Source organism: Sus scrofa, chromosome 1 (genome assembly GCF_000003025.6).
Source record: "Sus scrofa isolate TJ Tabasco breed Duroc chromosome 1, Sscrofa11.1, whole genome shotgun sequence".
Lineage (NCBI taxonomy): Eukaryota > Metazoa > Chordata > Mammalia > Artiodactyla > Suidae > Sus > Sus scrofa.
The window spans coordinates 112,359,368-112,373,598 of NC_010443.5; the positions used below are offsets into that span (position 1 = coordinate 112,359,368).

A 14,231-nucleotide genomic window follows, 5' to 3' on the forward strand; every position below is an offset into this window, starting at 1 on the left:
CAACTAATGCAGTTTTAAATTTTAGTTTTTTCTCTCCCTGAAGGAGAAGGAAGGGAATTGTATTATTTGGATAAGTGGTTTGATTCTGCATAGCAGTGCTTAAGCCTTGAACTTAATTTGTTTTTACAGGTATGTTATTGGCACTTTGGAGCTGTTAGTAGCAGAGAACTACATGATAGTTTATTTAAATGGTGCAACAACTCGAAGAAAAATGCCCAGTCTGGGATGGCTCAGGAAATGTTATCAACAAATTGATAGAAGGTATTATAAATACAAGTTTGAAATCTAGTCTGAATAATTTCTATAATGGCCTTATTAAATTTCATTTTATGTTTCCGCTTGAAGGCACCATGTATCTGCTTCATAAATTACATTTATTAATTTCATAACAAGTTTCTATTTTCAAACTTACAGCTCCCCCCTTTTTTTTAATGATCTTTATTTTATTAGGTAACATTGTATTTAATTTTTTTTTGTTGTTTTTTGGCCGCCTGGTGGCATATGGAATTTGAGCCACCATTGCAGCAAAGCTGGACCCTTAACCCACTGTGCTGTGCTGGGTATGGAACCTGTGTCCCAGCAGTCCAGGGTCGCTGCCAGTCTTGTTGCATCACAGCAGGAACTCCTTCAAACTCACAGCTCTTTATTTCTCCTTTATACCTTATGGAACATTTTCCTATAATTTACATTTTGAGAAGGGGTGGAGAATGTAGTATATTTCTTATTTTATTACATTTTATTACATTCTGGATTTTGCCTCATTTGTAGTACTTAGTATATTTTGTTCCTTAAGATGCTTGTTTAGTTGTAGTCTTTCTTCAGAATAAACTCTGGAAGTGTATTCTCCTGGAAGTTAGTCATCTATGCAGATGGAGGGTATTTTCATCCTTCGCTTGGTTTGACTTGACCATAGCTAATTCAGACTAATTTAATCAGACCCATTAATAGATTTCTCTTCATACCTAACATGACATAGGCTGGTTCTTGTGATTTTTAAAGAATATATGCTTAGAGATCACTTTAAGTGAGAAATATGATGATAAAACAGCAGTTTTTATTTGTCATTAAGTTGTCTAGGATAATGCTTTTAACTTTTAATCAATTTTTAGACTCCATAAGAATGCATTATATCTGATTTATGTTTCCTGTTTCTCTGATCTCCCCTCCCACCTTTCTACGTGCTCAGTGTCTTTCATGGTGTTGAAGAAATTACTAATAGTTTCTTTCCCCTCTGCCCTGAAAAATGAAAACAGCTTACTTAACAGCTTACTTTTGTATAAATTCAGTATTGGCCTCTACCCCTGGTTGAGAGAGTCCTGTCCTGAAGGCAAGTGAATGTATACTAGGAGACATTTAATAACAGGCTACAAGGTGGACATAAATTTAGCCAAATGAAGTAGAGTTCAATGTCATAGCAATAAGAAGGACCATTGAATTCAGTGAATTCAAAAGTGCATTTGCTTTCTTTAGGAATAACATATATAAATGACACTCTTGGAGGAAGGTTTTTTCAAATAATTTTTGTATAGACTTGCACATACTTGCAGATGTCTTAGCTTTTCTTCTAGCATTAGACTTTATAGAGCTTTTAAAGCTTTCTTTCTTTTTTTTAAACCCCAGGTTACGGAAAAACCTAAAGTCTCTAATCATTGTACATCCCTCTTGGTTTATCAGAACACTTCTGGCTGTTACAAGACCATTTATTAGGTAATTTTCTGAGAACCTTTGACTTAGGGGAAAAAAAAACTCTTTGTATGAATTTCTTGTCAGTTCTATTGGTCAGAAATAGTAAGGTGATTAATATTTTTCTTTTCTTCTGTAGCTCAAAATTCAGCCAAAAAATTAGATACGTCTTTAATTTGGCAGAGCTAGCGGAACTTGTCCCCATGGAATATGTTGGCATACCAGAATGCATAAAACAGTATGTTTTTGTTTTATTTATTTTATTTCTTTAATTGTACTGGATCTTTATATTTCGATGTGCAGGAGGTAAATATTTTAATACTCATTCTTTCTCCCTTCATATATTGTAAATATTTTGTAACTGCTCTTGTTTTTGTAACAAAGAAAAGGGGGAAGAAGACACTTTCCAAAACCCTTCCCTTAAGTCGCTGTTTTCTTCAGGCTCTCAGTTGAAGAAGCGGGAGGAATCCTGTGTCTGGTGTCTGGTCGTTCATTTATATTTTTAAAGCCTAGTTACAATCTTAGGAGATGATTTCCTAATTGGCTACTTGTAAAGAACATTCTCCAGACTTAAACGGTACTGCTCTCCAAATTTGAATAATCTCATCATTGCATCAAATAATCTTAGTACTAGGGAAATAAAATACTTATATCAGCCTGATCTTAATACTGGAATTTGTTCTTTTTACCAAATTCACTTATTTTTGTCTCACTTATTTATTTATTTATTTATTTTGTCTTTTGTCTTTGTAGGGCCAAACCCATGGCATATGGAGGTTCCCAGGCTAGGGGTCGAATCAGAGCTGTAGCCACCCCACCGGCCTACACCACAGCCACAGCAATGCAGGATACGAGCTACATCTGTGACCTACACCACAGCTCATGGCAACACTGGAAGGCGAGGGGTTGAACCCACGTCCTCATAGATAGTAGTCGGGTTTGTTAATCACTGAGCTACAACAGGAACTCCCTATTTCACTTTTAAAGGACTTGGTAGAAGGCTGTTAACATAAATAGTTGAGTATCACAGTAGTATAGTGTAGGAAAATGTTTCTTTGTTCTGTTAATCAGAGGTTTAGTCTGTTGAATGTGTCAAAGCCACATTTAAGTCAGTTTTGACTTTCTATATAGTATAATCAATGTTTTTGGTTTTGCCTGCAAACTTATAAGATTATTTTTAGTGCCTTTTTTTTGCATTTTTGTTCATCTTCATAACATGTATATTTACTGAAATAACTCTTCCCTACCAAGGTATGAAGAAGAAAAGTTAAAAAAGAAACAGAAAAGGTATATGCACACCTTGACTGGGTTGCATCTAGACTAGTCCATTTGCATTGCACAGACTAACTCTTCCTTTTTGGTTGGTTAGCTTGTAGACAAAGATAATAGCATTTGTAAATATAAATATACCCCAGAATCCAAACACAGAGTGAATCCAAAGTTCATGCTGGGTGTGGCTTGGATTCACTCTTAAAGCTGGAAAATAAAGACCTTAGCTTCTCTTTCCTTTTGGTATAAGTACTAATGGTAAAACCAGAGAAATTCCCAAGAATACTATTTTAAAAACCAGTTACTTGTAAGACCTTATCAGTATCACCATATACCTTAAATCTCTGGCTTGTGCTTTTGAAATATTTATGTACCTTTTAAATGGATCAGTTTTCCCCCCACTCCCTGGGGTTGATGATTATATTTGCAATGCACATATTCTTTGGCTAACCAACATTGATTTCCTTGTATGCTTAAATGGCCTGCTAACTAGTCAAATTCTAAATGTGATAAAATACCTAAAAGTTCAATCTACCATTTAATAGTGAAACACTCTGCTTTCCATCTTTAATTTTGAATACCTCTGCTTTGAGCATAACAAACTATCATTTCTTAATGTCTTGGCATAGAAGATGAAAGGCAAGAGTATAAAATAGTTACCATTTTTTAAAAATAGTTACCATTTTATATAGTAATTTAGAAAAATGTAGGATTTGGATTTAACTCATTACTGGATTTTTAAAATATTGACAAATTGGCAAAACAGATTTATACAGTCTTTCAGGAGGGTTAAGGTGAGAGATTTATATGCAGTTATCATTTTGACCATTGTAAAGAACTAGAACTAGAATATTAACTTTGAACATATTTTGCTCTGTTGATGAGCAAGAATTGAGTTGATAGAATCATAGCTTTATACAACACTTTACAGTTAAGTATTTTAACATAGAGATATGGACAGTGATTTTAGATCTTGCTAATATCTCATTTCTCTCAAGGCATTGTGCATTTGCCAGACAACCATCTGAAATGTAGTCTAAAATTGTAGAATATTTTGAAGCCAACTTCTTCATGGATCTCAAAATAAATTGCCTTTGTTGATAACACCTATATTGTGCTGTTTTACAAAATTCTTAATTATGTAATGCAGGCATCATAAAAAATGGAATTCTACTTTTATTTAAATGTATTATTTGAAACCTACCACTATTATTTTATCTTGATTTTTTTTAACTTCTGTTTCATTTACCTTAAATAAAATCATTACATATATCTTTTAGGCACTTCTTAGTTTTTGTACAGTTTCTTTAGCCTTAAGAGGTAACAAATTCTTATCAGCTTGAAAATGTTAACCTTCAAGCTTTAAAAATCTAAGGGCATGTTTCAAAATCAAATTAACAGAAGCTACATGTTGGGGAGCTTACTTACTCTCTATAAGGAGTACTGGATAAGGAGGATTCAGAACTGAGTGTTGAAGTATAACGGTTTTAAATGTTTTAGATGTTTCTTTCAAAGAGCTCAGTTCAGGTATGACCAAGGAGATGTTGACTGTTAAAACGATTGAACAGAATTTAAAAATAAAGTGATTATGAAATTGGCTCATACCAATATTTCAGATGTTGAAAACATTAATGTGTATTGCATGCCTTATCAAAAATGTGTACCTTCAGTTGCTTGATAACAATATAAAAAATGTTTTTAAAGGTTGCTAATCTGGTGTCGCCACAGGCCAGGGGTTTTAGGTCTGATTCACTTAGTGTTCAGGTGATTGTAGTAGTTGAAACAAGTGTGAGAAGTATCTCCATATGTTATACCAAGTTGTTCTAAACTCCCCTCCATCAGTGATTCAAACTACTACAAATATAAATATACAAATATAATAGTAATAGATTGTTGTACATTGTCTGTAAAGAGTTGTCTGTAATTTTGTGTGGTAATTACATAATTTTTCCTAATCCCCACTTGCCTAAATTTTGATGTGGTCTCTGTGTATCGTCCTCCTGTTCTAGTCATATTTTTAAACTACATCTAGATATTTGTGATTATTAAATCCTACAGGCTCTTACTATCAAAATAAATGACAGGCATTCACATTCTAAGTGTACCTGTAAATTTTGGAGAATAATTATGGCATATGTAAATATGTACTATTATCACTGAACTTGAAAATATATATAAGTTGATCATTTGGTGGCATCAGTGGCATTTTAATATTTCTGTTAACAAAATTATTTTGATGAATTGTTTTTCCTGCCACTTTCTTATCACTTGGCTTCTTGCCCCAGCCACGCTACATTTCAGCATTTTAATATGCCTGTTGTAATTTAAACTTTTAATAAAGTTTATGGGCATTTGTATGTAAAGTACCTTATAATCTTCAAAGAAACAACAGTTACGTTTCTTGCCAGTGTCCTCTTGCCTTTAAAAATTATCTTTTCCTAGTTTGGGAAATGTTTGGTAACCTTTTTACTATGCTTCTTTGCAAAGCTTTGTTTTTAACAGAATAATAATCTATCCTAAAATTCATCATTATTTTTAGAAAGAGAATTGTTCATTTGCTGATTGGTTATCTGTTATTTTTCATTAAACAGAGTTGATCAAGAGCTTAATGGAAAACAAGATGAACCGAAAAATGAACAGTAAGTTTGGCATCTAGTCCAAACATGACTGAAGAATGTGCTGATGAAGCAGTGCTTTTTTTTTTTTTTTTTTTTTGCATTTATAATGCATTTATTGGTCCTGGTTTTTATGTAACCTGTTACAGAATTGACTTGACTTTTTCTTAATGGACTTTTGTATGAGGGACTGTTCACTGCTGTATTGGTTTGCAGATCTCTTGAATTTAGCTCTTTACTAGCTACTTGTAATCATTTTATATTTTATATTGCTAAATAGCAGAGAACCACACTTTATATAAAGCAGTTTTTGGATTTGTTTGTTAAATAATGTGTCTTCTTCAGTAAAATATTTATATGCCTAAATGGAAAAGGAAAGAGATAATATATATTTTTATGTTTTTGAGCAATATTTTTTAATGTATACCTTTCATGTGGAAGAATATGCAGATAAATAAGACCATGGTTTTGTAAAGTGCATGTTAGAATTTTTGTTTTTGTAAATGGTTCAATACATGTCCTGGGTCACTTAGAAAATATGCTCATAAGGTGAGGGACAGTTAAACTGGTTCTCATGAATATCCAAAGGTTATGTACATAATCTAAGTAGATTAGTACCACTCTGAGCTTTTTTCCCCCTTAACATTTGTTGTTTCTTAATTCAGACACACATACTCGAGTGTATTATGCACTTTTTCCTTTTTTAACTTAAAAGACATGTCAAAAAGACATTTTTAGAATTAGAGAATTTAAGAGGTTCAGAATTGGTTGTGTATGTATATATTGGACATTTTATCTTTTGGCTAAAAGTCAGAAAGAACTTCATTAAAATTTTTAGGTCTGTTCACTAATGTGAAATAAACTGTGTGTCCAGGGTATCACTTTCCTGAATTTGTGTGAGGGCAGTGTAATATTCAGAGAATGTGGTGAGTTATTCATTGTTAATACTTTTCTTTAGAAAACAGGGGCTGCTTTATTTAGTTGTCTTCAATGTGGGCACTTTACCAAAATACTTTCACATCAGGTGTTTGACCTAACCCCTGGTTTGTTTTCACATTTTCTGTTGAATCGTCTTGACAGTACTGTAAATTAAGTTATTTTGTAAGTCTTAGAGCATCATCATATTATGCTGTTTTGGATGACACATTTGGTGTAAGCATATAAACTCCTTGTTTAATTTGGTAAGAACCTTGACTCTACACTGAAATTGTACTTAGGTTTCCAAGTAGAACTAATTACCCACAAAATCATCCAAAAACAACAGATTGGTCTACTACTACGTCATATACTTGTGTGGCTCATATATTTGGTAAACTTAGTACCTTCCTCATTTAAGGTCATACCACGCTTCAGCTGTTCCTATAAGGTAATTTACAAAAGAGTAGCAAAATTGAGGTCAGTGAGAGCTAAACTGTTAGGATTTATTCCATCCTAGCCTGAACACACATGTATGTGGCTCTGCCCCCGCCCCCCCAAACCTCCCACCCTGTTGTTGGTCACACTCATGACATGTGGAAGTTCCCAGGCCAGGGATCAAATCCGAGCTGCATCTGTGACCTGCACCACAGCTACAACAACACAGGATCCTTAACTGCTATGCTGGGCAGTTTCCAACCAGAAATGCCACAGAGACAAGGCAAATCATTAACCCACTGTGCCACAACAGGAACTCCACACGTGTTGCTGTTTTTAGCATACTGTTTCTAGTACAAAAGAGAATTTTCCTTTACTTTTTGTCCTCCTCAGTCTTGACACACTAACCTGAGTCCAATTGTGGGAGGTGGTGGAGGATTCCCAGGATGAGACTTTTCCTCAGCAGCCTCCTGACTTAATTGGAGCCAGCAGCTGTAGACAGATGCTGAACTAATATCATTTTAGTGAATAAAGCCAAAGCTATCATTCCTTGCTCCAATCTTAGAAATACTTTGTGTTCAAAAAGCAAACTAACAATAACAACTTAGGCATTCCTTTTGATTTTAACATATGAGGATGAATAATATGAATAAAAGATCATACTGAATTTAATTGTGATTAGAGTCTGTATTCGTAGAGCACTTTAAGTAGTCTTTCATCTATAAATTTGTATCTCACTCAAACTGGGCTGACCTTTTTAAATGGGTGGCTTTCCTCCACATTAATTACCCAATTCTTCAGTTTCTACACTACTGTTTATTGACTTGGTTGCTTCTGCAAGCCTTGTTCCTTTAGAACATTAAAATTTAGAGGGCTCAGTGATAGCATTTAGGATATAACCAAAGGGATGTGCTATGAATTACTAGGTTTAAAAGGCCATCTGTTCTAACCTACACATTAATGGAATCTGGTATAGGGACATACCCTGTAACGTTGGGATTTAAGATCATAAATAGGTTAGAGGAAAAGCATTTATTAAGTTTGTTATTTGTAATTAGTAGCTATGTGACATTCTCCCCGTATCATTCAATTTTAATTTTCCATTACTGATTGAGATGAAAGTACATATAATTGTGTTATTTTATCTTCTGCACAGGTCATGGACCTAACTTGTTTAATTTGATGTTTCTACCAGAATATTTTGTGTGTGTCTTTAGGCTTTGGAGTGCTTCTTTTTACTCAAGAGTTTCTCATATAAAGTAATTGGATTGTGTTCTGCTTGGTCATATTCCTTATTAGCACCAAAGGAAGACACTATATTGATCCCAAAGTTTAAGCTCAGTAGTCTTTAACTGGGGATGGGGATGTGTGTAAAGAAGTATGGTTTTAAGTGGGACCTAGCAGGGTAGCTGGAAAAGATTACAAAACAAGGAGGTAAGAGAAAGAAAACTATAAAGGGTTAGAGTGCTGTTGTCTAATATGCCACTGAATGTGTCCTTGTTAAGGGAAGTGCTGTATATGCTAGCTGTTGGTACCATTTCCTGTATCAGGCAGGAAAACCTGCAAGCCTCACACAGAATATGTTAATAAGGGCACTGTGGAGTGAAAGGGGCAAAGGCTGGTAATCTGTAATGAGAATGCATATTTTCCTCTGCTTTGTCTCTTGATACAGAAGCAAGTTTAAACAGGGAGGGTCAGCAATTATGGTGATTTAGATTAAAGTTTAGGGCCAGGCTACTTTTCACACTTCATGGTCTGTAAACATTAATTTATTGTTCCAAAATGGATATCACTGTTTAGTAACTATACTGAATACTGAAATATGCTGATTGATAGTTATATATAGGTAGCTAGACTTTCTTCAGCTGCAATTCCAGAATTTAAAAAGGTAAAGAATCAGAGTTCCCTGGTTGCTCAGTGGGCTAAGGATCTGGCATTGTCATTGCTATGACTCTGGATGCTGCTGTGGTGTGAATTTGATCCCTGGACTGGGAATTACCACAAGCTGTGGGTGCCCAGACAAAAATAAAATGAAATTAAAAGGTAAGGAATCTGCTTTTTGGTAAGAGACTTCTTATGAATGACTTTATAGCATTACTCTTTGGCTATTATGTGAGTGCTCAGGGAATTTGAAAGTATTTAAATACAGAAGTGACTTTCTCTAGGTTTCTTCAATTGATAGATTAGTTAGCATTAGGATGTATCAAGTAGAATAGTCCAGTTTCCTGAAATGGGCAGTAGCATCATCCTTCTTCCCATGTTGTATATGGAAAATTGCTAACTGGCTCAATCAGAAGCAAGAGGAGATAGACTGAAAATAGGTAGATATGGCTACTCCATTCTGTTTTGTTTTCATGCCTATTTTTTTCATTCTATATAAATATTTGAGAAGTGGATCACAAATCTCAGAAGGATGGGAGAGATAGAGGAATTAATGTACTTAAAGGTTAACCTTGTCAGGGGAATAGGGACTATGTAAAAAGAGTTAAGGACTTTGACTTGAATGAGAAGGTCAGCTGTTAAGGGAAGTGGGTGATTATCAACTTAGTGTTCTAATAGTAAAGAAGAATTACTTGGAGAGCCTTTCACCTCTACCCCCCACCCCAAGATTCTGAATGCATTAGAATCAGATCAATTGTAAGTCCCAGCAATGTTAACTTTCCTTTGAAGTTAATGGTCACTGAAATGATAGTTGAAAATTAGGTAATGTGGGAGTTCCCGTCCTGGATCAGTGGTTAATGAATCTGACTAGGAACCATGAGGTTGCAGGTTCGATCCCTGGTCTTGCTCAGTGGGTTAAGGATCAGGCGTTGCCATGAGCTGTGGGGTAGGTCGCAGACGTGGCTCAGATCCTGTGTTGCTGAGGCTCTGGCGTAGGCCAGCGGCTACAGCTCTAATTAGATCCCTAGCCTGGGAACCTCCATATGCCATGAGAGTGGCCCTAGAAAAGGCAAAAAGACAAAAAAAAAAAAAAAAAAAAAAAGAAAATTAGGTACTTTGTTGAATAGCAAGGAGTGACACTAAAATTTGGATAGAACTGTTACTTTATTGCAACTGTATATGATCTACTTAATTTTTTGTGTTCTGAGAACTACTTTTAAAAGGCTATGAAAAGTTTACGTAAATCACTTAACACCTCGAAGACCAAAACGAAATCAACCGAAATCAACGGTCTAATGCTTTCATGTTACTCACAATTATGTTTCAGATAGCTATCTAATTCTATTTTACAAGACACTCTACAAGAGGATAAAATATTTGCATTTTGAAATTTTTGTGCGTTTTCACATTCAGTGTAGCTAAGTAGAAACTTGGAAAATAATATTACCTACTCCACTGCACTTTTTTTTTTTTTTTTTTTTTTTTTCCTTTTCTCTTTATGGCTGCACCAGCGGCATATGGAGGTTCCCAGGCTAGGGGTCAAATCGTAGCTGTAGCTGCTGGCCTTGGCCTACACCACAGCTATAGCAACTCGGGGCAGCATCTGCAACCCACACCACAGCTCACGGATCCTTAACCCACTGATCAAGGCCAGGGATCGAACCTGTGTCCTCATGGATGCTAGTTAGATTTGTTTCCAATGAGCCAGGACGGGAACTCTTTTTTTTTTTTTTTTTTTTTTCAACAGCACTTTTTGTATTTGAATTTTCTGAAGTTATGCCCCTTAAATGGTTAATATACATAAAATACCTAGTAAATATTTGTGGTCTTAAGGCCACTGACTTGTACAACCCTTGGGGCATAATTCACATGGGACACAACTCAGTTTGTTAGACACTAATGTACATTCATACCGTTTTCAAGGATTTGAACATTTTTCTTACAGGTTTACATGCTGCCATTTAGACAGTGTACTGTGGTTATTTTACCACTTTTCAGATGATGTTCCCTGGCCTAGTGCTCTCCTTTTACTGTGTGAGAAATTGAGTTCTGAAGACTGTACAAGATGTGGATGCGGTCCCTGTAAGAAATACTACAGTTGTGGTCTTGATGTACTAGGAGGATGTAATATTTTCTTTTTCCTTGACTTGTTAGGAATATAGTAACTTGTGTCCTGATTTATAGCACATCGTGTTTTTGCAACATTAATTAATTTAAATAAATTCATTTAAAAGTTTGCTTTTGACTCATCACATTTTTCTATCTTCTGTTATACTACTGAATTTTTACAAAGTTTATCTAAAGCTTTTCGAATAGTTTTAGACTTCTTTTACTCTTGTTTCTGTAGTTTGGGTGCTGCTTCCTATTCAAGAGAGTGAAGAGTTCATCCTGTTTGAATTTTAAACATTATCTTAACTATCACATTTTGTATTTCATAGTTCAGAATTACTTTAGTTATGGGATATGCAACAATAAAATCAGTTCAATTAAGTGGCTGAAAACATGGCATAAATAATCTGTTTACTTTATGGGTCTCCTCAGCGGTTCCAGTTGGTGGCACTTGTTTTACATTTACTCCATAATCATTGTTCAGCTGCTTAACACCAAACAGCTGTGCATATTACTGCTGCCTTTAATACACAGGATACCATTTGGGATTACATAAATGCGAAATAAATATTAAAGTATTTGTCTTGCATTAAGCGCAAATTTTAAATACAAATTCCCCCGAGTTAAAATTCTGTATGATTCACAAACTATACCCTTTTGCTGGGTTAAATGGGTTGTCTCCCTGTTTTGAATTAGATATCTACTATAATCGTTTCAGAATTTGTCTTCAATTTAGGGTCTTCAATAGTATTAAGCTGAACACATTTCAGGCATAAAATGTGACCTTTTCTAATTGTGCGTCTAACAGTGGAGAAGAGTAGTCTCTAAAATTACAGTTTTCATGATCATTTAGTGAACCTGCTGGATCACTGTGGTGCCGCCTCGGGCTTGAAAACTGCGGCGCCACGCCCCTCCCTTCTCCACATCCCCGCCCTCTTGAAAGGCTGGAGTGGCGGGTGGGAGCAGGGGTGGGCGGGGCTTCCCGGCCCACCGGCGTGGTGTCACTTCCAGGTTTTGCGAGCGCTTCCGGGTCGTCAGCTCAGCTCTGCGGTGTTTGAGGCGGCCCGAGAGGTGGTCGGGTAGTGGCACCTCCCGCTGGGTCTCTGGCCGCACCGCTTCACTCCTCACCGCGGCGGGAAGCGCCTTTTCCACAGGTACTGGGGGAGCCGGCCTGCTCTCCCTGCCACCCTCCAGAGCAGGGATTGCGTTCGTTGGGTTTTTTGCGAGGGCCTTTTCGGCCTCGGGTCCGCCCGTTACCCACTTGGCTGCCGGGATGGCCCCGCGGCGGTTCCCGGGATGGGAAGGGCAGGGAGGCGGCCGGGAGGCTTGTCCACCCGGTTTCCACTGAACGGACCTGGGGGAGGTCCTCATCCAAGCACCATATGTTTAGCCAGGTGAATGTCTTAAAGTTTCTGGGGTACTGTTTTTCCTCCGAATGTTGGGGGAGCGCATTCCTTAAATGTCTCATTCTTGTGTTTCTTTGCTTGCCTGAAGTCTGCCTGCCAACCTCATGTGAAGTTATACACAGAATGCGTTAAAACTGGATGGTCTGCTCAAAAAAGAGTAGGACTATGGGGTTACTTCCGAATATGGAGCCTTCTAATTGAATTTTCTAAACTGCAAAATGGGGTAGTACTACATGTATGTGGCTCATACCACGTTTAAGAGAATTGAACATTTCACAAGGAATTTTTAGGAATCCACGATCATTAAAGCAAGTAATGTTGACTTTTAATGAGGTATTTATAAAATTATTTTTATTGAGGTGTAATTGACATAAAACTACATTAAATTTGGGTATACAACATAATGATTAAATATTTGCACACACTAGGAAAGTATTAGAGATTAAGTGTAGTTAACATCCGTACCCAGACACAGTTGCAAATAACTTTTTTCTTATGAGGACTTTTAAGATCTCCTCTCTTAGCAACTTTCAAATTTGCAATACAGTGTCTTCAACTCTAGCGGCCATATGGTACATTCCATCCTCATGACTGCCATTAATTTATAATTGGAAGCTTGCAGTTTCAACCATCTTTTGCCTAACCTCAGTCTCTTTATCTTCAAGCTTAATTTTGTTTTCTTTTTTTTAATTTCCACATTTAAATGAGATCGTGTGGTATTTGTCTCTTTGATTTCACATGGCCAAATGCCCTCAAAGTCCATCCGTATCGTCCCAAATGGCAAGATTTCATTTTTTAAAATGTCTGAGTAATATTCTGTTGCATATATGTATATGCCACATATTTAACCGTTCATCGATTGATAGACAATTAGATTGTTTACATACCTTGGGTGCATTTATCTTTCTTATAGTGTTTTGAATTAGTATTTTCTCTTTTTTTTCTTCTTCTCTTTGGGGCCACACCGGTGGCCTATAGAAGTTCCCAGGCTAAGAGTGAATTGGAGCTGCCGACCTATGCCAATAGCAAAAGTAGAATTGTTGGATTTTATGATAATTCTATTTTTAATTTTTTGAGGAACCTATATACTGTTTTCCATATTGGCTGCACCAATTTACATTCCCACCTACGGTGTATAATGATTCTCTTTTCTCCACATCCTCACCAATACTTGTTATTTCTTGTCTTTTTGATAATAGTTATTCAAATGGGTGTGAGGTGATATCCTGTTACGGTTTTTGATTTGCATTTCCCTGATGATTAACATCTTCTCATCTACTTGTTGGCCATCTGTATATCTTCTCTGGGAAAATTTCTATTCTGATCCCTTGTCAATTTTTTAATCCAGGTTTTTTGGCTTTTTGCTGTTGGGTCGTGTGAGTGCTTTATATATTTTGGATATTAACCCCTTATAAGATACATGATGTGCAAATATTTTCTCCCATTCTGTAGGTTGTCTTTTCCTTTATAACTATATATTGTTTTGAAACTCTTTACTGTATTTGGATACATTCATTGTTCTCAGAATTACAGTTCATTTGTCCTTTGATCAGTTTAATATTTAACTTATAGATTATGTATTTTTAGCATAGATCTATATACAAATACATGTATTATCAAATCAATCTTTTGAATATGAGTCAAAATTTCTGTTTTAAATCAGCTGCATTTTTTATTTTTACCCCCTTCACCTGATTCTCCAACCCACTGCCCTCACCTCTGGCAACCCAGAGTCTGTCTCTATCTGTGAACTTGGGTTTTTTATTTTATGTATGTATGTATGTATTTATTTATTTTTGAAGTGTGTTGTTCATTTCTGCTGTACACAAAGTGATTCAGTTATACAGATATATATACTCACACATATATATTCTTTTTAAAGTATTCTTTTCCATTATGGTTTATGACAAAATAA

General features: G+C 35.9%; 2 protein-coding genes across 3 annotated transcripts in view; both read left to right on the forward strand.

Annotated features, from left to right (window-relative positions):
• Window positions 1–11,037, forward strand: part of BNIP2 (BCL2 interacting protein 2) — a 97,522-nt gene extending 86,485 nt beyond the window's left edge. The window contains exons 10-14 of the mRNA XM_003121469.4: window positions 130–261; window positions 1,621–1,707; window positions 1,823–1,921; window positions 2,935–2,970; window positions 5,544–11,037. Of these exons, the coding sequence (XP_003121517.2) occupies window positions 130–261; window positions 1,621–1,707; window positions 1,823–1,921; window positions 2,935–2,970; window positions 5,544–5,595 (406 nt within the window). The 3' untranslated portion in view covers window positions 5,596–11,037. The remainder of the gene's footprint in view (window positions 1–129; window positions 262–1,620; window positions 1,708–1,822; window positions 1,922–2,934; window positions 2,971–5,543) is intronic.
• GTF2A2 (general transcription factor IIA subunit 2) overlaps window positions 11,909–14,231 on the forward strand; it is a 28,266-nt gene continuing 25,943 nt past the window's right edge. Inside the window, exon 1 of one of the 2 annotated variants that reach the window (XM_003121470.4) lies at window positions 11,909–12,064. The gene's annotated coding sequence lies outside the window, so the exon portion shown is untranslated. Of the gene's footprint in view, window positions 12,305–14,231 lie in introns of both variants that reach the window. The other variant, XM_003121472.5, reaches the window with a different exon arrangement.